At 49.9% G+C, this 23,044-nt stretch overlaps 1 protein-coding gene across 3 annotated transcripts in view; it reads right to left on the bottom strand.

Annotated features, from left to right (window-relative positions):
- Positions 1–23,044, bottom strand: part of EPHB1 (EPH receptor B1) — a 474,027-nt gene that overhangs the window by 273,136 nt on the left and 177,847 nt on the right. For all 3 annotated transcript variants that reach the window (XM_035704776.2, XM_035704777.2, XM_025448798.3), the window contains one exon: positions 19,300–19,364. In XM_035704776.2, coding sequence (XP_035560669.1) covers positions 19,300–19,356 — 57 coding nt within the window. In that variant the 5' untranslated portion in view covers positions 19,357–19,364. The remainder of the gene's footprint in view (positions 1–19,299; positions 19,365–23,044) is intronic.

Raw genomic sequence — 23,044 nt, 5'->3', positions numbered from 1 at the left:
AGAAAAGGCAAATCTGTAGATAGAAAAGGCTTAGTATTTCCCTGACATTGGAGATGGGAATGGGGAGTAATTTTAAATGGGCAGAAGAATCTTTTTTGGAGGTGATAGAAATGTTCTAAAATGGCATAATGTATGGTGATAACTATAGAATTCTGTAAACTTACTAAAAATTATTGAACTATACAATTCAAGTGAATAAATTTATGACATGTAACTAATACCTCAATCTAGCTTTTAAAAAATGTCTTTGGGGTACCTGAGTGGCTCATTCGGTTGTCTGACTCTTCGTTTCAGCTCAGGTCATGAACTCAGCATATGAGATCAAACCCTCAGTGGGGTTCTGTGCTCAGTGGGGAGTCTGCTGGAGATTCTCTCTCTCCCTCTCCTCCTGCCTCTCCCCCTGCTCATGCTTTCTATCCCACTCTAAAAAGAATAAATAAATCTTTTTAAAAAATTCTTTGGGCAGCCCGGGTCACTCAGCAGTTTAGCACCGCTTTCAGCCCAGCGTGATCCTGGAGACCCAGGATCAAGTCCCACGTCGGGCTCCCTGCATGGAGCCTGCTACTTTCTCTGCCTGTGTCTCTGCCTCTCTCTCTCCTTGTGTCTCTCATGAATAAATAAATTAAATCTTTAAAAAATAAATTAAAATTAAAAAATAAAACATTCTTTGTTATCTGATCCAGCCTACTCCTCGACACCCCAACAATGTTGGCTTGGTCTCTATTACCCACAAAAGGCATGCCCATTGCAAGTTCAGGCCCTTGCTTGTCCTGTCCACTGAGCCAGGGATGCCCTTCTCATGCCTTTATCCCTATATCCCAAGTGATCAGCATTTGCTTGACCAAGTTCATTTGTGAATGAATAAGTGATGCCTGAATTGAGGCAAAGATGGCATCTAGAGAGGGGACAGGTGACCAAGGAAGTGGAATCCCTATCATTGATTCTGGGAGCCTGAGTAGAATCATTAGGGTGGTCCAAAGATGGGATCAGAATCTTGGGTCCAGGAGCCCACTCAAGGACCACTTGATTTTGCAGCCTGGAGCCAGGCAGGTGTCAGGCCAAAAGCATCCTCCATGTGCAACACACCCACTTTGTCACCATAATTTGCCATTTCTTCCAGAACAATGTTCCTTTTATTTGGCTTCTCTCTTGCATTCCCATGACCATGTGCTAGGGCTGGCATTACTTAATGCCTGGACTTATGCCCTGATTTGCTGTTTGTCAGAAAGTAATGACAACAGACCAGGCAAGAGATGGCAAGGATTCAAACCAGGGATACATCCTCTCACATCTGCACATGGAGACAGTGGCCATCCCTGCCTCCTGATGTTGTTGCTGTTCTGACTGGCCCTTAACTCCTTTCTTCTACCCTCATCCCATTCCTCCAAGACACAGAACCAGAGGATAACCAACCTGGCTGGAATCCACTGTAGATCATGTTGATGGAAACCTTTCATTGACACATGGGCACACTGAGGCCCAGAGACATTCAATAGTTGGTCTGAAGTCGGGCAGCTGAGGAGTGCGAGAGCCAAGCTCTCCGTGTAGCTCCCTCCTGTGAGGGGGCTCAGGTATTCTGTTCTCCACGACGCCTTCCTAACTTATATTCAGCTACTGTTTTCCCGAATGCTTAAAAGCATGATTGAGCTTATTCCACACAATTTAGCATTTCATAATACATCGTTTTGAACGATTTGTTAATTGCTTCGTGTAGGACTTTGGATTCCGCTACCAGGCTGTGAGCTCCTTGAGGACAGGGAATTATGTTTTGACTAATTTATTAGTTGATTTCGACAAGCACAGTAATTCTATGCATTTAGCTTTGCAGCACTGCTACTACACTGCTGCATTTTTATTCAGTAATATCTGGGACCAGTGAGATCCACTGGTTTCTCAGGAATCCCTTCTCCTCTCACTTTTTACCCTAGAAGATGTCCACACATAAGTTTGCAACCTCCTGAAGATCTATCACCAACTTCCACCTCTCCCCAGTGCCCCTAGACTCTTTCCCTAGCTGCCTGCTGGACGCCTCCTGATGAAGACTTGGCGCTCCCCCACGCTCTCTGCAGTCCTCCTGTGCACGGATGGCACCTCCACCAGCCAGTCTCTGTGCCAGGGATCCAGGAAGCACTCTGGACTCCCCCCCACCCATTTCTGTCGCCCATCGCGGAGCTGAGGTGCCAAACCCACATCTCTCTTCTCCTCCATAGCTCATCCATGCGGTCTGCCCCTTTCCCCACTGACATCCCTCCCCTTCCTGGTCACTCTGCCAGGCTTTCTCTTTAACGCCCCTGTCCAGTGAGTTTTCTAAAACACAAATCCATCCTCCCCACGGGCTTGTCCCTAGTGAGCTGCACTGTGCTGGGAACCTCTCCATAATCCCAGCGCCTAGCCCTCAATAAATACTGGAAGACCGAGGGATCCCTGGGTGGCTCAGCAGTTTGGCGCCTGCCTTCAGCCCAGGGCGTGATCCTGGAGTCCCAGGATGGAGTCCCGTGTCAGGCTCTCAGCATGGAGCCTGCTTCTCCCTCTGCCTGTGTCTCTGCCTCTCTCTCTCTCTCTCTCTCTCTCTCTCTGCCTCTCATGAATAAATAAATAAATAAATCTTAAAAAAAAAATACTGGAAGATTGAGGGAATGAGTAAGGCCCTGGTCTGTTCCTTAACTTCTCTGCCTCCTTAGCCCCCGGTCCTTTCCTGAGGACTTACTGCTGGTGACACCAGGCTAACTTATGGCTGGGAGAAGAAATGGAGCAGCTTTGCACAACCAGCAGAATATTAACAGCCTTTGAAAGAGCACTATTATTGATGCAAATGGACCACCTGTCCTTGAGATAAGCATAGTAAAGAAAACAATGACAACCATTAGAAAGTACTTGTTCAGGCTTTGAGACCATGACTTTGATGTATGAGAAAGACACCTCTAGGTTCCTCCAAAGATCTAGATTTGTTAAACTTGCTTGTTGGAAGTCAGATCTTGCAGGTCTGTTGCTCAGTAGTGACCAGCAGTGTCTGTTGACATTTGAACAGTGCATATTGGGTGTATATTCACTATCTGCAGTCTGGATGTGTGTGTGTCTAAAACATGCTGTTCCCCTTCAAAACCACTGCCATGGATTCTATCTACCTGCCCATCTACACTGACTTCTAGAACAACCTTCAGAAACTCAAACACATTCTTTATCCTCCAAGAGTGGATTTGGAGTTCAGAAACAGACAAAAGCACTTGGAGCCAAATCTGATGAGTCAGATGGATGAACAAGCTAAGAAATAATATTTCTTGCTCAAAAATGAAGAGCTACTATAAAATAAAGTGAAGAGAAGCAAGCTGATAGTTCCAAGTATGGAGTTTTGGAAAGATTTGTGATAATTACCTGCTCCCTGGACTGCTGCAACATCCCCCTGTAGACCCTGCCCCTCCCAAAAGCCCAAAGGCTACCATGATGCTGCATCCTAAGAATTGCCCTGAATAAGCCATTTCCCTGGGGCCTGACCGGGAAGGACACTTCCTCTGGACACTGCTATTTAGGAGGAAGATATAATTGAAACCGGCTTTTTGGCCTCTATTAGCCTAACAAGATCCCAGCTATTCTGATTTGTATGAAGCCCAGCGCATTTAACTCACTTTTTAAAATAAAGAATCAAGCATCTATTACACCCCCAAGCAGTGTTCTCTGGGTGTTGGTGACCCAACAGTGAGCAAGAGACAAAGTCCCTGCCCTCATGGACTTCGTATTCTAATAGAGTGAGCCAAAGGATGAACCAGCAAACGAATAATATCAAGTCAGACTGTTAAATACACTTGAGGAACAGATAAGGGGACGGAATGACAGCTGGCAGTGGGGTCATCAGGGAAGGTCCCCTTTTAAGCAGGGATCTAAATGACACCAAGAGCCACCAGCCTAGAGAGCACCAGACAGAGGGGTGTTCCAGGCTCAGAGAACAAGAATGAATGCTCTGGAGCAGGAATGTGCCTAGTCCATTGCCAAGAAAGCCCGGAAGCCAGGGTGGCTGTCAAATCTCACAGGGCAAGGGGAAAAGGGAGGATGTGAGGCAGGAGAGGTTGCCAGAGGCCAGGCGGGCCCCACCTCTGCCAGTTATAGCTCTGGCTATAACCATGGACGACTTTCTGAGCATTAGTTTCCTCACCTGCAAAAGACTGTTTACCTTGGTGGGTGCCGGGAGAACCGAAAGATCGTGTAAGTAACTTATCTTGCACCGTGTGCCTGCACGCAACTTCCATTCAGGAGGTACCAATTATCATTTCCACTATCATCATCAGCAGCATCACCATTGTTAGGTTAACCACAGGATCCATCTCTGGCTGACACATCAGGATGTGGAAATCGTCTCCTCCACCTTGGATAAATAATCCCGTGTCTGGTCAGCAGAACAGTAGGACTAAAGGGACGAAATCCACTTCCTCAGAGGCCCGGAGAGAGGGCCAGTGGCCCCCTTCCCTGCCCCTCCTGAAATCTCCAGGCTTCCTCTGGGCAGGTTTCAGCATGGATTCCCTTCTCTCAACTAGGCAATCCCTGGAGCCCTGTCAGCTACCAGTTCAAACCGCGAGGAGATGACATTGGACTCCGTGCACAGGCTTAGGTTTCCTTCAGTCCATATTTGGGCACAGACTGCTGTTTGAGGGAACCTGTTATTTTGCAAACCGTCACTGCCAACACACCCAACGGAACCATATGGAACCTTCCCGGCACCGCCCAATCAGAGGAAACCCAAAGACCCACTTTCAGACCCCAGTTAGAGACGGCTGCCTCTCTGAACAGGAAGCCCACTGAGGCCCGACAGCACACAACTTCACAGAGCCCACAGGAGGCCCCTGATTCTTTGGGGTAGCAGATTGCTCGGGCTGGGCTGGTACTGCCATCCAATCGGCCTGGACCCCAAGCACGTGGCCACTGTGTAGACAGTAGGCTAAGTCTGAAAAAGCTGAGATATTAGATAAGCTAGAGGACTAATTAAAATGTAAAATGTGGTCCATGGGGCATAAATTCTTACAAGCCCTGAGGGATCTACCATTTAGTACACCAACCAACCAAGGCGGAGATGTACTCAATGGCCCTCCTGAGGGCTGCAAGCACTAGCCCACCTCCCAATAGCCTTAATTTACCTCCCAGATGTGCTAGGCCGGGAGGAAGGAACGGCCCCCACTCATTACCATGGCTCCATGTGGTGTGCCTGCCCAAGAACTGGACTGGCTACCTTGAGGCGGGGGCTGCTGGAAAGGGCTTTGCTACTGCAGTGGTACAGAGCAGCGCATTCCATCAACTATTCACTTACTCTCTGCCATGCAGAGGAGCACTGGGAGGGGAGTACGGGACACAGTTAGGTACGGAAATGATTAGAATATGGAAAACATACTCATTGTTTCCCAGTGCAGTCTCTAAAAGTTTCTACAAAATCCTTTTAAAAAAGACTGGATGGAAAAATGCAAGAAATATCGCCTTTGAGGTGGAAGCAGGAGAAATGGCCCCAAGCAGAAACACATCCGGATCGCTGGGAAAGAGATTTTTGTGCTTACTCCAAAAGGGTTGGGATTAAGAAGCACTGCTGTCACCATGCCTCACACAGGACTCCAGAAGTCATGGTGACCCCCGGTTCAGCATAAGAGTTCAATTCACAGACTCGGGAGTCAGCCAGATGCAGCTGTGTGACCATGGGCAAGTCTTTAAACCTCTCTCAGCCTCGGCTGCTCCTCTGTCACAGGGACACTAACAGCACCTACCCTGTGAGATGGTCGTGAGGATTAAACATGACAATTCACGTCAAGTACTTAAATCTGAGTTAGGGACCCCTTGCAAGTCAGCTATTATGATATCAGCCCCCCCCACCCCCAGACATATGCTTGGCCCCTCCCTGAGCACAGGCCTGTTATTTTTCCTTAAAAGTCTTGGCTCCCCTTCCATGGTGTGTATGATCTAGGACTCTTCCCTGTCTGTCCGGCTGTTTGCACCTGCGTATCCTCTTTGGTTCCTGCACATGCGTGTGCATGTGTGGGTACGTGCCTGTGTGCGGTTGGGGTTGCAGGTGCTGGCTGGGGCCTAGGTGGGGCCCGTGTGCCCTCTCTTGGGTATGACCCCCCCCCCCCCCCAGTCGTCTTACGAGCACTGATCCGCTCTGCCCACTTCCAGCCAGGGTGAGCACCTCTCACTGCTCAGAGATCCCACGGCTCTGGGAGCCACTAACAGAGAGCGAGGCTGGCTGGGCCCGAGGTCCAGATGGCATGCATCTCTTTGCATCCTGGCACATTTCACACCCCGGTCTCTGCCAGCACGCCAGGAGAAACACTGCAGGCTTGTGCCTCCGGAGGGGGCTCCTTGTCCACAGCCCCCGGGGCCACTGTAACTTCCACCAGGCAGCAGCATTTTGTACCAGGCCCTGCCTGGAGTGGGGTCCTCAGCCATTATGACAGCTGCTGCTGCTGTTGACACTGCAACAGTGACAAATTCATCCTTCTGACAAGATCCCTTTAAATAATTCACAGGGAGCTAGGGATTAAGACACTGTTTCTCTCTGTCTCTGTTGGGATTTAAAACACCTCCAGCTGGGGTATTTAAAGAGAGTATAATGGGCTGCCCCCTTGGGTCTCCCCTCCCCCTTCCCCCCTCTTTCCCATTTCCCAAACTCAGCCCCCACCCCACCAGCCAGCCCGATAACAAGGAGGCCCAGAAAACAAGAAAGAAAAAAAAAAAAAGGAGGGAACCAGTGCTTGGCTGGTCACTATGGCAACCGTGGCAGGGTATTCAGCTGTCATTATCCCAGTGCCTCACACATGTGATTATCTTAAGCTGTCGATTGAATGTGGTCCTCACTGCTGTCCAACAAGGCCTTGTCGAACAAGGCAGGGGCGGGAGCTGCAGGGCCCCAGGCCCCAGCTGCCTAATCCTGCTCTACCCAGATCGGGGTTCCACTGATGAGGGAGGAGCAGAGCTACCAATGGGAGAAACTGAGGACGTTTCCCTGCAGCTCGGAGGGATCTCTGCTCAGGAAGCGCATAGCAGAGACTGGCCTGAGGCTGGCCTGAAGCTGGGCCACCACACTGGGCCAGCCACTAGGGACGTGGTCTCCTCAATGCATGAGAGCAGAGAGTTCTGGCTGCACCAGGGCCAGGCTGGCTGTGGCCAGCTGGAGCCGTCCTGGAGACGAGAGCAAGCTGTGGGGGATGGAAGAGGCTGGTCTCCCTAAATTTCATGGCTTCCTGCCATCTCAAGGTTGGGGAAAAATCCTCATTCTCAGGGTTCAAGAAAATCACATCTAGCCTGGGAAGAGGACACACTGCCCTCCACCCTGTCTTCTCTCTCCTCTGATTGTGAGAGTGTGGCCGCAGTGTGTGACCCACTTCAAGGCATTTTTTTCCTGGGACTGCAGCTGCTAGGGTGTGGTCTGGGAAGCCTGGGGAGGGCTTTGATCTCATTCCTTTGCCTCCCGGACTTTGCTACAGATTGTCTTTGCGTTGAGGTTCCCAGGTCCACAAAGATTCTTTGAATAACATGATCACTGGTCACCCTAGTGACCCTAGCACTAGGCATGCTCCAGATTTTCCAATATTTCTTTTAAAACTCGGCTTCCAGAATGGTCCCATTGTGGTGATATGCTCAGGCCAGCACAGCACACACCAGGACCACCATCACCTGTGACTTGTACCTGGATTACTCCAAATACCACAAGCTCAGCCTGGCCTCTCCTGCTTCTGTATCCTGTGCTCAGTCCCCATGAGTAAGTGACCAGCCACATGCAAGTCCCCGCCACCTGGGGCACTGCCCACCTGGCTCGCCCCTGGCTTGTTGCTGCAGAATGAGCTGTTCAGGTATAAACGTAAATGCAGACCATCGCCACTAACCATCTTAGTTTGAAGGCAGAGCTCTCCATCGGCAAGATAAGTTCAAACCTCAACTCCAACATTTTCCCTGTTGGCTGTCCTTTGTAACACTGGGCAGTGCACTGGACATGCTGCCACCAGAGTGGTGAATGGGACAGGGTCCATGGAGAAGAGGATGTGCCATGACTAGACGCCCCCTCTATACTATCGGCACAGCAACACCTCAAATGGAGCAGGGGCTGGCTCTACAGAAGTGCCAATGAGGCCACTGGATGGGACAAAGCAACTCATGGGGGCCCATCCCTTCATACATCTCACTTCCTAGGAGTCCTATTGCCTGAACATTCACTGAGGTCTAGGAGGGGAAGCTGACCCCCAGGCTCCTGCATCACTGCCTGGAGCCAGCCATCCCCAGGGACTACCTGTGTCCTCCTCTGGAACCCTATAGGTCCTCCCGGACCTGGTGCTCCCTGCCCCCAACTGCACACATCACCAAGTATCTGTTCCTCCTCTCCCCATACAACTTGCTTTACAAAACAATTCATGTCGTGCTTAAAATGTGCACTGCTCATTAGCACAGGGCTCTCAAACCTTCTCTTTCTCTTCGTAGAAAACAGGGAAACCTTTGCCCCTCCTCGCCCCTCTTCCCCAGTTTCTCAATGACAAAATGACTCTGAGATCCCTTCTTCATAAGTCTTTGGGGGCAGAGGTACAAGAGTGAACTTTGTGTCCAGACCGGCCTGGGGTCAGTCTCAGCAACACCCCCAAGCAGTCCTGTGACTCTAGATAATCGCCCCGATTCTCCGTGTCTGCTCTGTAGAGTGGGAGGAATAGCACCTGGCTTGCACAGGCCTGGAGAGAGTTCGCTGAGGTCAGACAAGTAATTTTCAGTGCCTGGTACACAGCTGGTGCTTAATTAAGGAAGACTAGTAGTAGCGGTGGTTATCACTATCGTTAACAATAACATCGTTATTAATAACAAGGTGGGCCCTCTGATGGTATTCACGTTGGAGCAGTTTCTCAAAGGAAACACTGGAATGCTGATCTTGTTTCTCTAGGGCCCCCTCAACCAGTTCACACCCTCACCCCTTGCTAGTCAAGTCCCTCAAGCCAGAGTCACTAGTCAGGGCAAGTGGTACTGACTGAGCTTCAGAGTTTACAAAAAAAAGTAAATATCTAATCCTGCCAACCACCGTACAAACAAGATCTTACATTACCCATGTGATAGGGCAGGAAACGGGCTCAGAGGAGTTAAAGAATGGAAAGGAAAATGGAAATAAACCCAGGACATTAGATTCCAGATGCTGGGCTTGCTCCTTTATACCACCAGAAGTACAGCAACCCCCCTTTATCCGTGGGGTTCCTGTTCCAACACCTCCAGATGAGGCCTGAAACTGCAAATAGTCCCGAACCCTATATATGTTTTCCCTGGGTGTACATAGTTAGGATAAAGTTTAATTTATAAATCAGGTACAGTAAGATTCACAACAAGAACAAAAAAAAATAGAACTATTATAACCATCTACTGCAACAAAAGTCATATGAATGTGGCGTCTCTGTCTCAAAATATCTGACTGTATGGCACTCACCCTTCTTGTGATGCTGCGAGATGATAAAATGTCGCTGGATGAGAGGGAGTGAGGGGAATGATGTAGGTATTGTGACACCGCGTTAGGCTACGACTGGCCTCCTGACAATACATCAGAAGGAGGCTCTTCTGCTTCTGGACTGCAGCTCACCATGAGTAACTAAACCTTGGAAGTAAAACTGTGGGTAAGGGGAGACTGCCATACAGTGCGATTTGGGCCAGATGATTCTAGAACCTTTGGCCGTAAGGGGAGGTAAAGCCAAAGGCATCATTGGAAGGCGGCTCTGTTCCCACAGAGACCAGGCTCGTGCCTCCAGAGCCAGACTCAGGGTGCCCACCTGTGTCTGCCGCTTCTGCCCTCCCTTCTTCCGTTTTCCACCTACCCGTCTTTGTGAGGCCTCACAACTGCCTCACCTTCCTTCTAAAGCTTCCTCTTGCCCCATTTCTTTCTTTCTTTCTTTCTTTCTTTCTTTCTTTCTTTCTTTCTTTCTTTCTTTCTTTCTTTCTTCTTTCTTTCTTTCTTTCTTTCTTTCTTCCTTCCTTCCTTCCTTCCTTCCTTCCTTCCTTCCTTCCTTCCTTCCTTCCTTCCTTCCTTTCTTTCTTTCTTTTTCTTTCTCTTTTAAGGTTTTAGCTATTTATTCATGAGAGGCACAGAGAGAGAGGCAGAAACACAGGCAGAGGGAGAAGCTCCCCCTGTGGGGAGCCCGATGTGGGACTCAATCCCTGGCCCTGCGATCACGCCCTGAGCCGAAGGTAGATGCTCAATCACTGAGCCACCCAGTTGTCCCCCTTCCCCCTCTCTTTCCTTCACCAAGGCAGGTAGTGTGCCGGAGCTGTGAGTTCAGGCTCTGCTGACCCACCTCGGCTGTGCCCTGGTGCCTGTGTCAGGAGACCTGTTTCCTTCCGCTGCCCTGAGAGCCACGCCTGCCTTCAACTTGAGAAGCTCCATCATCAGGCCCTTGGTCCTCAGGCTCACGTACCAGCGGCAGGAGGCTTTTAGGGTTGGAACTTGGGATGCAGTGGGGCGACTGCCTTTCTCGGGAATTTTTCGGAGGAGAGCAGAGACACCTATCGACCTGGGCATATGAAGGCTCCTCCACAAGGGGGAAGGAGCACTGGGTGACCTCTGGGGTTCTCACACGGAGTCTGCAGACAGAAACCTCTCCTGCTCTGCTGCTGATCGTGGCTCTGAGCCCTTTCCAAGAGCAAGATGATCAATCTGCCAGACAGTAAGGTTCTGGTGACCCACCACAACTCCCAAAGTTCTTTAATACAGCAAGCGAGCTAGGGAAGCATCTCTCCCTTAATTTGTCTCCCTCTTCCACTCCTACCTTATCCCCCCCGCCCACACACACATGGTCATACCACCAATATAATAACTACTCTTCTCAATGACACTGGCCATCTGTGACATTCTATTGGCCTCTCTGTTAAAGGCCCACACACACGCCCACAGAGAAGATCTCATATAAAAGCCCCATGAGAGAGCAATGACAAATGACGAAGCCAGCCGGAACGGTGCCCTTGCCTCTCAGTTGGCCCACCTCTCCTCTCCTGGGGTCCCACTGGGCCTCAGCCCACCAAGCCCCAGCACCCTTCCCAGAGTGGCAGGGGCACCTCAGCACCTCTGTAGACTGTCTTCCTCTCCCTGGGGCCCCACCTCCCCGGCTCCCGTGCCTTTGTCTATCACTGTCTCTGTCAGGCAGGTGATTTTAAACTTCCATTCCTAAAAGACGCATATTATATAAAAAAATGTTTTAAGTGCCTCAGGGTGTTTTGTTCCTCATTGCTTCATAAAAGTGACATTAATAGCCAGGGAAGAGCACTGCTGAGTGCAATTACAGAGGATGTTTCAGGTATGAAAGCTGTTTGGAGCCTGCTAATGTTTTCTAATTACAGGCCTTTTGGTAGCGAGAGAAAAAGATAAAGAGTGGGTGGGAGGCCCAGGGTGGGGAGCTCTGACTTATCTCAGTGGTTTACCTGAGGAGGCCAGGGGACAGAAGGAACGGAGGGAAGGAGCGGGGAGGTCAGAGGCCTACTCCCTGGGAGGCATGGCCTCTCTCAATGGAGAAAGCAATATTCATTCCTGGTAACAGCTCAGGGAAAGGATACCATCCATCTACCGCGCTGTGAGGGAAAAACATTTATATAGGGAGCCTGCATTCGAGGAGCCTATGGCCACACAACCCGGGAGCTCCTTCTGGAGCCAGCCTCTGGAGACACCACGGTGGGCAGCACTTCATCTGGAAAGATGGTACAGCAAGGTGGTCAGCAGGAGAGCAGCCTGCTGGAGGTCAGATGTCAGCTCTGGCACTTTCTAGCCATGTGATTGGAAGTAATTTCACAGCTGATTCTGTGCCTTAGATTCCTCATCTGTAAAGTGGGGCTGTCATGAGGATTAATGTGTGCATGGCTGTCATGCACTTACGGCCTGTGATACACGAGTTCTAATTTTTCCCCATCTAGCACCTGTTCATCCTTCCTGTAGCTATTCCCCAATTCCTTCTGGGGACTTACTCCCTCTTGCCCTCCATCCCTGGGCTTCTGGTGGGCTCAGCACAACACAGAGGTAGGGCACAGAATTTAGTTGGGTCACCGGGCGCTCTGCTTGTGCAGGACTAGTTCAGGGCAGCCATGGGATTCAAGCCAAGCCCCTGAGGCCCATTTGGAGCTACTTTCAAGGGCTTCTCCCGAGGCAACCACAAGGAGGGATGTGTTCTTCCCCAGGGGATATGAATGAACGAGGTTGTAGGGACTGGGGCTGCTGCAGACTTCTTGTGACCTAGAGGAGGCCCAGCACGGAGCCAGCACCATGAGAGCAGACACAGGAGAAAGTGGATGGGGAAAGAAAGAATGAGCAGGGGCAGAGACGAGACCAAAGCCTCTGGAGAGCCCACACAAGCCACATCAGCCCCTGTACCATTCAGTTACATGAGCCAGGCAGGGCACCTCCTTTAAGACTGAGTTGGGCTTTTCTGTCACTGGCCACCAGAGAACCTGACCGATATAAAAGTGTGACTTTCAGCAATAAGCGACCAGGCCAAAGGCTCCCAAGTCCTAGGTAGTAGTGCCAGTCTGAGAAAGGATGACCAATCCCAACCCCCTTTGCCTGCCTGTCCCCTGTCAAGGCCTGAAATTCAAACACCAGAAAACTCCATTCACAAAATCATTTAGCCCAGAGCTAAATTTCTCTTGAATTTGCCTAATTTAGTTCGGGCTTTTCTGTCTTCATTAACATGATTGAGTCATCAAATAAAGAAAAGAGAAAAATCCAGTCCTCCAAAGGGTTAGTACTATGCTAACACTTCTTGAATGTTTACCGCAGAAAATGTTTTACTGACTCATCGCATCTATGGAAAAGATGCCATCTTTGCCCCACTGAGGAGAGGGCCAATCTGGAGCTGAAAGAGTCTAAATGCCCAGCCCAAGATCACACAGAGGGGAGCTGCAGAGCTGGAATGGGAGCCAGTTTATTTGATGCCAAGGCCTAGAGCCTTCAGAGCTCCTCCAGAACTTCTCATCCATCAGACAGATAAATTTCAATTGATTTTGCATGGCCTTGGAACGAATGGGGTGTTATTAGAGTGGATTTCTCTCCTGAGCATGCTTTCCTTATTCCCATGATAAGGGCAGCCGGCAGGAGTGCCTGGATGACTGACAGGAAGCAAGAGGCGGCCTAGGACAGCCAAGTGTCCAGGAGGGTCCATGTGGACAGCAAGGAGTGGCTGTGCAGTGAGGCCCTTGTCCTACTCTCGTGGACGTGTATCTTGTGTCAGGACATACTGAGTTCATTTACCAGATACACATGTTTAAATTCGTGTCATTCCCTTTACGGTGGCCTCCTCTGGAAGCTCTGCCACTAAGTCCAATAACCCTCCCATCATTTAAGATACTTTCAGAACTCCAGGATTGAAATCATTTAACTTCACACATACACATGCATATACAGACCCGCATATAGACACACATACAGGTATGCAGGTGACTATAAATACATAGATATACATATATACAGACACACATACACACACATATATGCATACACACATATACATATATACACACATACATATACATAGACACACATATAAACATATATATACAGATGCTCACATACACACATACACGTATATATACACATGTGTACATATACACACACACATATAGATATACAATCAGACACACATATACACAGACATATATATAGGCACACACACCCAGCACACTCATCCTGAAGGCTCATCAGGCTTGGCTCTGGACTCCTTTTTCCATCCTTCCTCCATCAAATTCTCCTTCCCATATTGGCACATAAAGATGTGCCAATATTAAAGTAGTCAACAGAGTATGTCACAGGCTATGAAGATGGGTTCCCAAGGGCAGTGCAGATGGAGCTGGGGTCTGGAAGCCCACAGAGTGCTCTTTGAAGATCACTCAGGTAGATGTTTACACTAAGGCCACATGTCCCTCCAACACAGAAGCCACCGGCGGCCCCAGTACACAGCGAACCCCAGAAAAACTCTTGAAAAGCAAAACAACTCTGGGGCTGGATTTCCAACAAGCAAGTGGAATAAGCCCCACTATTAGAGGCACCTGGGCTTGCTTTTCTGACCTACCATCCAGCATCTGAAAGCAACTGGCACCTTCTGGTAGGTGTCCTGGTGTCCTTGATCATGTTTACCTCAGGAGAGGTGGCACCATTTGCATCACGAAGTAAGCTCTTTAAAAAGATACTGACAACCAACTGGGTTTTGAGAGGCCTACGACAAACATTTTATTGGGCTACAGTAAACCTAAATTGAACATTTTCTAAGTTCCGTGCTCGCTTCAGCAGCACATATACTAAAATTGAACATTTTCTAAGTTCAGAACCCTGGGTTGGAGATGCAAAAGTATCAAGAGTTCTCCTCATTTATTGGGCCAACAAACATTTATTGGAGTCTACCGCCTGCTGGGCTGCTGCTGAGCCCCAGGGATAGAGATAGAGCTGCTCCATCCTCTGGCCAGCGGGGAAGGCCACACAGCAACACCTGGTTAGCTCACAGAGCCATGGACACTATGTCAGAAGCCGGCACCATGCCAGTGTCACCAGTGAGGGTCCCCAGGGATACAGTTGCTGGGAGCTGAGCTCCTCCCTGGCATTTGTGACTTTATAAATGTTCCTTTCTCCCTCTGCTCACCAGGTGGCCTCCACTTCAGGTTCGACCTAAAGGCTTTGAATTAACGGTGCAATTAGATCTGAAAGCAACATTTGGGTACAACTCCTTCCTGGTTGTGCCACGGAATATTATGATCTGCTTTCCAGCAACATAACTGAAAACAGTTTGTGGGCTCTGTGTGGGGCAGGCAGTCCAATTCGTCTCCACAACTGGCGGTTCTCGAGCACAGCAGTGAAGACACCCAGTGAGCCCCGTAAAAGGAAGAACCCCACGGCCTCTCTCTGAGGAGCCAGCCTCACAGGCCATGCCCTGTGGATAGGGTTCATTGGAACGCCAGGTGGGCCCCCTGGAAGAATTATGCTCCTTCTGGTCAGGCAAACTCAGTTCTTTGGGAACACTCAGGCTACCAGAACAATGCCAGCCCACCCTTCTCCGTCGTGAGCATGCGTGCTCGGTATCCAGACTGCAGAGAGGCTCTGAGGCCTCTGCTCCCTCTTGAGGGTAGGGATGAGGGATGTCTCTGCCTCAGTGGGTCCCACGAAGATGTGGGCCACCCACCCAAGCTCCTGGCTTCTCAGATGCCTGACATTGGCCCCTCTCCCTGGACCTCTTTACTACCCAGAAGTACTCTCTACCTGTCTTTTTTTTTTTTTTTTTTAAGATTTTATTTATTTATTCATGATAGAGAGAGAGGGAGAGACAGAGACAGACAGAGACACAGGCAGAGGGAGAAGCAGGCTCCATGCAGGGAGCCCGACATGGGACTCGATCCTGGGTCTCCAGGATCACAACCTGGGCTGAAGGCAGGCACTTAAGCCGCTGAGCCACCCGGGCGATCCCCTCTCTACCTGTCTTAAATCCAAGCCCTGACTCAAGTCCACGGCCTATGGCCCTCCACCAGTCTCATGAGTCTCAGCTTCCACCCCTCCATCTGGGCCCCTAGACTTTGTCACAGTGGTCAGACTGCTGTGGCTTCACTCTTCTTCTTACTGAATAGATGCCATGACACAAGACACCAACCTCCTCTCACCGATGTCCTCTACTCCTGGTCCTCGAGGACCAGGCCCTCTGTGCTTGCAAATCCACACCTCAGGATGATTCCAGCAGCACATTTCCTCCAGTATGATCAGACAACTGAAGGAGGCCCACTGATCGAGGTGTCGCAGACGCATGGCCCGCCACCACAGCTAGGCCACCACACTCCTTCTAAACATGCCTCTCTCCAGCTCTCTAGCAGTGGTTCCTTCAAAGCTGCCCCACCCTCCTAAACCCATGACCACCCACCCTCGCTGTCTGAATCTGGCCTCTAACCTCAGCGAGAAGATAGATCATTGAAAGAATTTTCTGTTTTATGGCTTCTGTCACCAAACCTGAGTACCCATATCTCTCTGCAGGCCCTTGATCTCTGTCCTGCCATTTCAGCAGAAAAGGAATCCCGTCCCCTGCAAGGCCAACACGACCCACAGCCCCGTTCCCTCCATCCCCATGTGTGGTCTTCCTTCCCCTACATGAAGTGCTGTCTCCATCGCCTCACCTCTCGTTGACCTTCAACTCTTGCTCTCTGGCTTCTACTCCTGTCCCCTGTGAAACCCTCCACACAAGTCACCAACAGGGGCCCTGTAACTGAGCCCACCCAACCCCTGAGGCTCTTGCCAATTCTGACCCCCCTCCCCCCTGACACACTCCTGGCTCCTCTGAGAGAACCACCTCATGGTTTTCTCCTGCCTCCTCAGCCTCCTTCCCAGGTTCTTCCTTCTGTATTTGACATTGCAGCGCAGGTTGCTCATCCAAAGTTGTCACCTCTTCTCCCTCCAGATGCTCCCTGGGAGGCCACAGCCATGCCAGGCTCCCCTCCCATGGATGTGAGGCTGCCTGCCTTCCAATTCCACTGCTCACGAGTCAAGCACTGGCAGAGCCAGTCCCATGGGTGCCCTTCAAACTCAACAGGTCTGATGCTGAACTCGGCCTCTTCCTGCCCAAGCATGCTGCTCCTCCCATGTCCCCCATCTCTGAGAATGGCACTGTCATCGACCCACCTGCCCAGGTCAGAAACTTGCAACAAGGACCCAAGTCAGGTGGTGAACTAGGTGGTCAATTTCCAATGGTGCACAAATAGGCAGGACCCCAGCTACCTTGGAGATTACCCCTTTGGTATGACCAAAGGGGTGCTAGAAGCCAGGGGGGTAGAAATTAACCCAACACTAACATATAAAGAGGCAAAATATGTAACTGTGCCAAGTGTTACTGAGGAAAGTACCCTGGCCCTCGGTGGACCTGGGATGCGGACCCAGCGAGGTCAGGGATGCAACGAAGGTGTCCCTGCAGATGGGCCTGAAGATGATACAGAAGAATTGCTCCAGTGTTTGGCCTCTACGACGTGGTAAAATGGAGCCCACCTGTTTGGTGGGAGATGGGAAGGGAGGTGAATTCTGTTTGGTCCAGGCTTAGATTGACATGCTCATGAGCATCCAATGCAAGATGGGATAGGGACACACACTTGAGAGCCACTGGGGTGTTCAGAGAATCGGGGGCAACAGCCTAGGATGAGAAGAGTGGGCGATGGGGAGAGGGTGAGAAATGGAAGCATAGTCCCTGTTCCTCCCTCTCGACCCTGGGTGAGGGCCAGCCTGACCCTCCCACCACTCACTATAAACCAGACAGGCTCTGAAGCTGCTCAGGGCACGAAGAGAAGAAGTACCCGGCTGTAAGTTCTTGAGAGAAAAGCATGGGGGAAAGGTGGCTGAGTCGTGGCTGCTAACCAGTGGGAGGGCAAGCATGGAGCAGCCCAGCCAGCTGCTGTCTCTAAAGGGCATCACTTGACTTTGAGTGTTTTCCTAAAGGACAATCTTCCTTGGGAAAGGAGAGCAGAAGTTTAAAGAAGACAGGTGGTGTGTACAAAAATCAAGGGGAAAATTAACCATAAATCATGTCGATGCCTCATGAAAACACAGGCCTTCAAACAATAACGTAATTTGTAAAAGAGTGGCAAGTTCTTAATATCCAGCAGCCTGAAGAGTTGCTGCCTCATTGGTTTGGCGTAAATTTCCTGGTAGAAGTGGGAAAGGTTCCCTCGTAGCCCATGGTGCTCCCAGCAGGACTGGGACTTGGTCAGCATGGGCAGGACTGGCCCCTGCCCCTGGTCCTGATTCGGCAAACACCAACCCATCCTAATCCTTGTCTTCCTGACTCCTAAGATAGGACACCTGCTCCTGGCGGGGGTTGGGAGTTGGGGAGGGCTGTTCTGTAAGTATTGGGGCTGGAAGGGAGACAGCGAGAGCTGGGAAGTAGGCAGAGCCTGTTGGGACCCTAGTGTCCCATTTAGAACTGTCCCTACAGTAAAAGGGGGCCACGGCCTGGTTATGCCTTGTTGTGACGTGCACCACAGGGTGTAGACAGGCTCAGGCTAGAGATCACCAAGGGCAGGGAAGGAGACGGGAGACGTGGACTGCCCTGCCCCCGCCGACTTGGCTCCCTTGCTGGAGTGAAGAGTCCCCTCACTCCCCTGCCCCCTCCCCTGGTGATCAAGCCCTGCGGGGAGCCAGTCACCCATGCCAGGCTTCTGGACGTCATCTCTCCTCTTCCATCTCCTGCTTCGTCCCTGCCGGCAGTCCATCCATTGCCAAATGCTGCCAGTCCTTCCTCCTTTGCTTTGCTCTAACAGCCCTCTAAGTAGACTGTTTTCAGCCCTCTCTTCCGACCCACCCAAGACAGCTGGGAGAGGCTCTTAACTGCTTTTCTCTCAACTGTTCCCTACAGTCCTGTCAGCAAGCGTGACCATGTCATTGTCCTGCTCAGGATCTGTCCATTTCCTACAGGAGAGAATCGACAGTGCTGCCTCAGCATGGTAGGCACGGTCCTACCACCGTGCCCCTTTCCAGCTCATACCCCAGCCCTATCTCAGCACTGTCTATACCCTGCCATGTTTCAGAAACACAGACTCTCCTCTCTCATGTCTTTTCATGACCCTCTCCCTCCAATTGACTATGGGTCCTACTTGAACTATCTTTGCAGACTCCTCATTCACCATCTGTCAAACTCCTACATACTCTGTACACCCCAACCAGCAGGCACCTTCTCTGCAAAGGCTTGTGTGTCCCTTCTAAGTTCCTCACTTCCAGCTCTGGGCCATACTTGCCTATTGATCTCTCCACTCCCACAAAGAAGAGATGTCCTTTAGCCTATCCATGAACATAGTGGTCTCCAGCACCCATGGGAGGCCATGAGGTCCTCAGAGCTGGTCCATTCTTATAATTAACAGGGTTTGACCAGGGGCACAAACACTGACCAAATGAATGAAGAATATCTCTCTAAGCCAAGCACCAGGTGAAAGAAAGCCTTAGCCCTTCTGACCTCTAGTTCTCCTTATGCCTTTGCCTCTTGGCAGCCCTGTGGGCATCACAGATTTCTGATTTCTGATCTGTATCAGCACCACCAGCCTGAGTGCCCAGCTCTTGGCAGCCACTAGTCCTATACCCACACAGTTACCTAGGGGCCAGCTCCCTGAAGGACTGTGTCAGGAGATGGCCTGCAACACCACACTAGGGAGCAGGCTCAGCTCTGAGACCCCTGGTCCTGCCTCTCTGTGGATGGGCAGGGGACATAGCCATTCACACCTATATTCCATCCCCCCAGATTTCCTGCCCTATGCAGGCTCTGCTCCTCCAGCCATCCTACAGGCCCAGGACCACACAGCAGGACTGAAGAATGGATGGTTGACACTCACCCCTGATGCAGGATTGGCTGTCCAGCCCAGCTCTGCAGTAGCTGTCCTGGTGTCCATTAAAGTTTCTGTGGGTCAAAAGAGAAAATCTGGTGAGTCATAAGGATTGCTAGACAGTGGTCCTTATGCTTATGAGGTTACTAAGGACTGTAAATGTCAGTGTCAGGAGCCTTGGGCCTCTTTGTGAAACCTAAGGCTCAGAGAGGGGAAGAGGCTCCTCAGGATGCCATGGCTCAGACCATCAGGTATCCTGATGCTACATCCATTACTCTCTCCCTGAAAGCCCAAAAGACGCCTGTGGTGGATGAAGTCATCGCTCCAGACACTTTACCCCCACACATGGCTTCTTCCCAGCATACTCTTCCAGAGGCTCTTCCAGAGCTATGTCAACCCAGCAGCCAGATTTAATTTGTTCCTTGGCCTTCCTGAGCCATGTATTTCTGCCCTCTTCCTCCCCACTGGGTTGCTTCTCCAGCCTCATGTGTCTGTCCCCACTTCTCCCCACAACTGTCCCCTACCATGTTGACACCCTTGGGTGGTTTCTTATCGACTCTCCTGGCCCCCATCACTCTCCCAAGACTCAGCCTCCCTGCAGGTCCCTTTGCCCCTGGGCCCAGATGCATGCCATCCCCTTCCCCAAGACTCAGCCAGGACTCACACCAAAGCACCATCTCTCAGGTCCCTGCGGCCCGCTTCCTGGCTACTGATCCCCCGGCCAGTCAGGGAAAGAGGCACCCTGACTCAGCTGGGAGCTGCTGGGAGCCGTGGCAGTAGCTACAGTTCACACACTAAAATCACCAGGCACATAGTGACCACGCACTTGCTGTTCACAAGACCAGTTTTCTGGCAGACAGCAGTCAAGCATCCCGAGGACGAGGCACCTCTTTTTTTTTTTTTCTTTTTTGCTCTTCAGCCTATTATTGACCGCTGTCAGTTCACACCTCTCAGTGGAAACTGTTCCCCAAAAGCTGCTCCTGAGCTCCTGAGCAGCAAAACCAAAAGCCTCTTTGGTTTTTTTTCAGCAGTTTTATTGAGGTAGGAATGACATACAATAAACTGCACATGGTTAAGGCATATAATCTGATAAGGTCTGTCATATATTTTATATGTGAAACCATCACCACAATCAAGATAATAAATATATTCATCATTCCCAGAGGTGTCTTGTCCCTTCATAAATCCTCCTTTCCTCCTGGCCGGGTCCCACCTTATCAATGTCCTGAGGTAATGATTGATTTGCTTTCTATCACTATACATTGATTAACTGGGATTTTCTAGAATTTTATATGAATTTTATATAAATATAGTACATATTATATTTTATCTGGCTTTTTGCACCTAGGATATATATATTTTTTTTAAGATTGGTTAGATGTTGTGGGAGCCTGGGTGGCTCAGTTGGTTAAGAGTCTGACTTTTGGCTTCAGCTCAAGTCATGATTTCAGGGTCATGGGATAGAGCCCTGCATCAGGCTCCACACTCAGCAGGGAGTCTGCTGGAGATTCTCTCTCTCTCTCTCTCTCTCTCTCTCTCCCTCTGCCCCTCCCTTCCTCCTTTGCTTGCATGCTCCCTAAGATAAATAAATAAATCTTAAAAAAAAAAAAGATTGATCGTGTTGTATATATCAGCGGTTCATCCCTTTTAGTTGCTGAGTAGCATTCCACTGTATGGACACACTGCAGTTTGTCTACTGGTTCACCTGTTATTCCCAGTTTGGGGCTATATGTCAGAGTGTGTGCACAGTCCAGTTCCTTCACATCCTCACTAACTTGGTATGGTCGGTCATTTCTAATTTGGGCCATCTTCACCAGTCCGTGGTAGTATCTCATTGTAGTTTTTTCATTTGGTGCAGTGTGTTCAAGATTTTACAATTTCCACATTTCTTATTATTGAGTTTGGAGAGTTCTTTATATATTTTGGATTCCAGTCCTCTACCTGATACATACTTTGCAAATAATTTCTTCCATTCTGCAGCTTATCTTTTTCTCTTTAACAGTATATTTCAAAAAGAAGTCTTAAATTTTGATGAAGTCCAATTTATCAATTTTTTTCTTTTATGGTCTGGTATCATACTGAGAAATCTTTGCCTAACCCATGGTCACAAAGGTTTTTCTCCTACCTAGGTCTGTGATCTATTCTGAGTTAATTTTTGTGTAAGGTAGGGGATATGAATCAAATGTACAATTGTTTTTATCATGTGGATATCCAGTTGTTCCAGAGGGGCACCTTCTTAAAATTCACACAATGGTGCCGTTTAGGCTGGTGGAGGTGTCTTCTCTACCTGGATTTCTCAGGACATGCATCAAAGGTACCGGCCCCACTGTATAAGTGCTCAGCAAACAGAGGAGGGGGAAATAGACATGAGTTGTGTTGGCTTTTCCTTCCTCTGTTTCCTGTTTCTCCTGAGCACCCCTATTCTGTGTTCAGTGCTTTAGGCAGGAGATGGGAGATATGAATGCAGAATGCACAGTTATAAAATTGTGGGACCCTTAGGAATGACTCCTGGCATAAACCAAAGGTTTGGGAAGAAAGCCACCCTATGGGCAGGGCGGAGGGAATGAAAATCAAAGTGATAAATGAGGACCTGTGTTGAGAAAACAGGTTCACCATGCTCTTGTCTCCTAGTGACTCATCCCAGAGAATGGATGGTGGGAATCTGTGGAGGTGACAGGGCCTTGGCCAGCATGCCAGCATGGTACCACAGCAGCAAGCAACTCCACCAGGCTGATACGGCTTGGACAGAGCGGAGGAAGCCTTAGGTCCTGCTGGGGCTAATGAAAGGGACTCAGAACCACACAGAGGGGACCTGCGTGGACTATACTATATATAAGCAAGGGTCAGACGGGCTATGGGGAGTCTCAATGAGTGCGGTGTGGACAGGTACTGACAGGACCAGTGAGGCAGCTTCCTCCACAATTGGGCACTACACAACCAGTCCTTAACCTTGGTCACATTTCTGCCACCCTGAGGGAATGGGGGTCTAAAAAGCAAATCGAGAGAAGTAGAGTAAATATAACAAGCTGTATTTTCTTGCCCGTTTGAGTTTGGGTTTGGACTGAGAGCCCTACCCGGCGTACATCAGAAGGAAGGTAAGCGCTGGAACAGACTTCTTGAGTTTGTTTTCTCCTCTGATTCTTCTGACAGCTGGGGAGGCCGGGCCCTTCCTGGAGCAACCCTCCCTCTCCCCCTCATCTCCACTCCACAGCACTAATAATGATCATAATGACACACCGAATTTACATAACATGCTTCTCAAAAGACACTCCATGAGGCTCTGCAGAAATTCATCTTCATGATTAAAATGCCTCCGCCAGGTGGGTCTGAAGCAGGAGCCAGTGAATGCATTTGACAGAGTTGGGGACCAGTGTGCAGAGAGGAGCAGTGCCTCCTGCAAGGTCACACAGCCTCCCACCCTGATGCCGTAGCTCCAAACCCCAGTGTGCCACCCACCAGGCACATGTGGGCTTCTGGGGCTCTACTGTGGCCATTGGGGTCAGGGTGGGTGCTTTGCTCCTAAAGCCAAGGAGCCACAAAAGCCCCCAGAATAACGCATCACCCCTGCCTTAACCTCAGGACCAAGCGGAAGTAGTGGTAAAGAGGCAGAGGAAGTGGCAGCAAGCGAAATAGAGTTCAGAATCAAAAATAAGAATTAGCCTTCATTTCTAAACCTCCCAAGCACTAGTTTGTCCTGTTAACCCCATTAATATAATCTAAGACTTCATTATATTCATAGTCACCTGCTCCAGGG

This window comes from Canis lupus, chromosome 23 (genome assembly GCF_003254725.2).
Source record: "Canis lupus dingo isolate Sandy chromosome 23, ASM325472v2, whole genome shotgun sequence".
In the NCBI taxonomy this organism is placed as follows: domain Eukaryota; kingdom Metazoa; phylum Chordata; class Mammalia; order Carnivora; family Canidae; genus Canis; species Canis lupus.
Note: the sequence above shows the minus strand (reverse complement) of the source record. Positions and strands in the feature narration are given on the sequence as shown.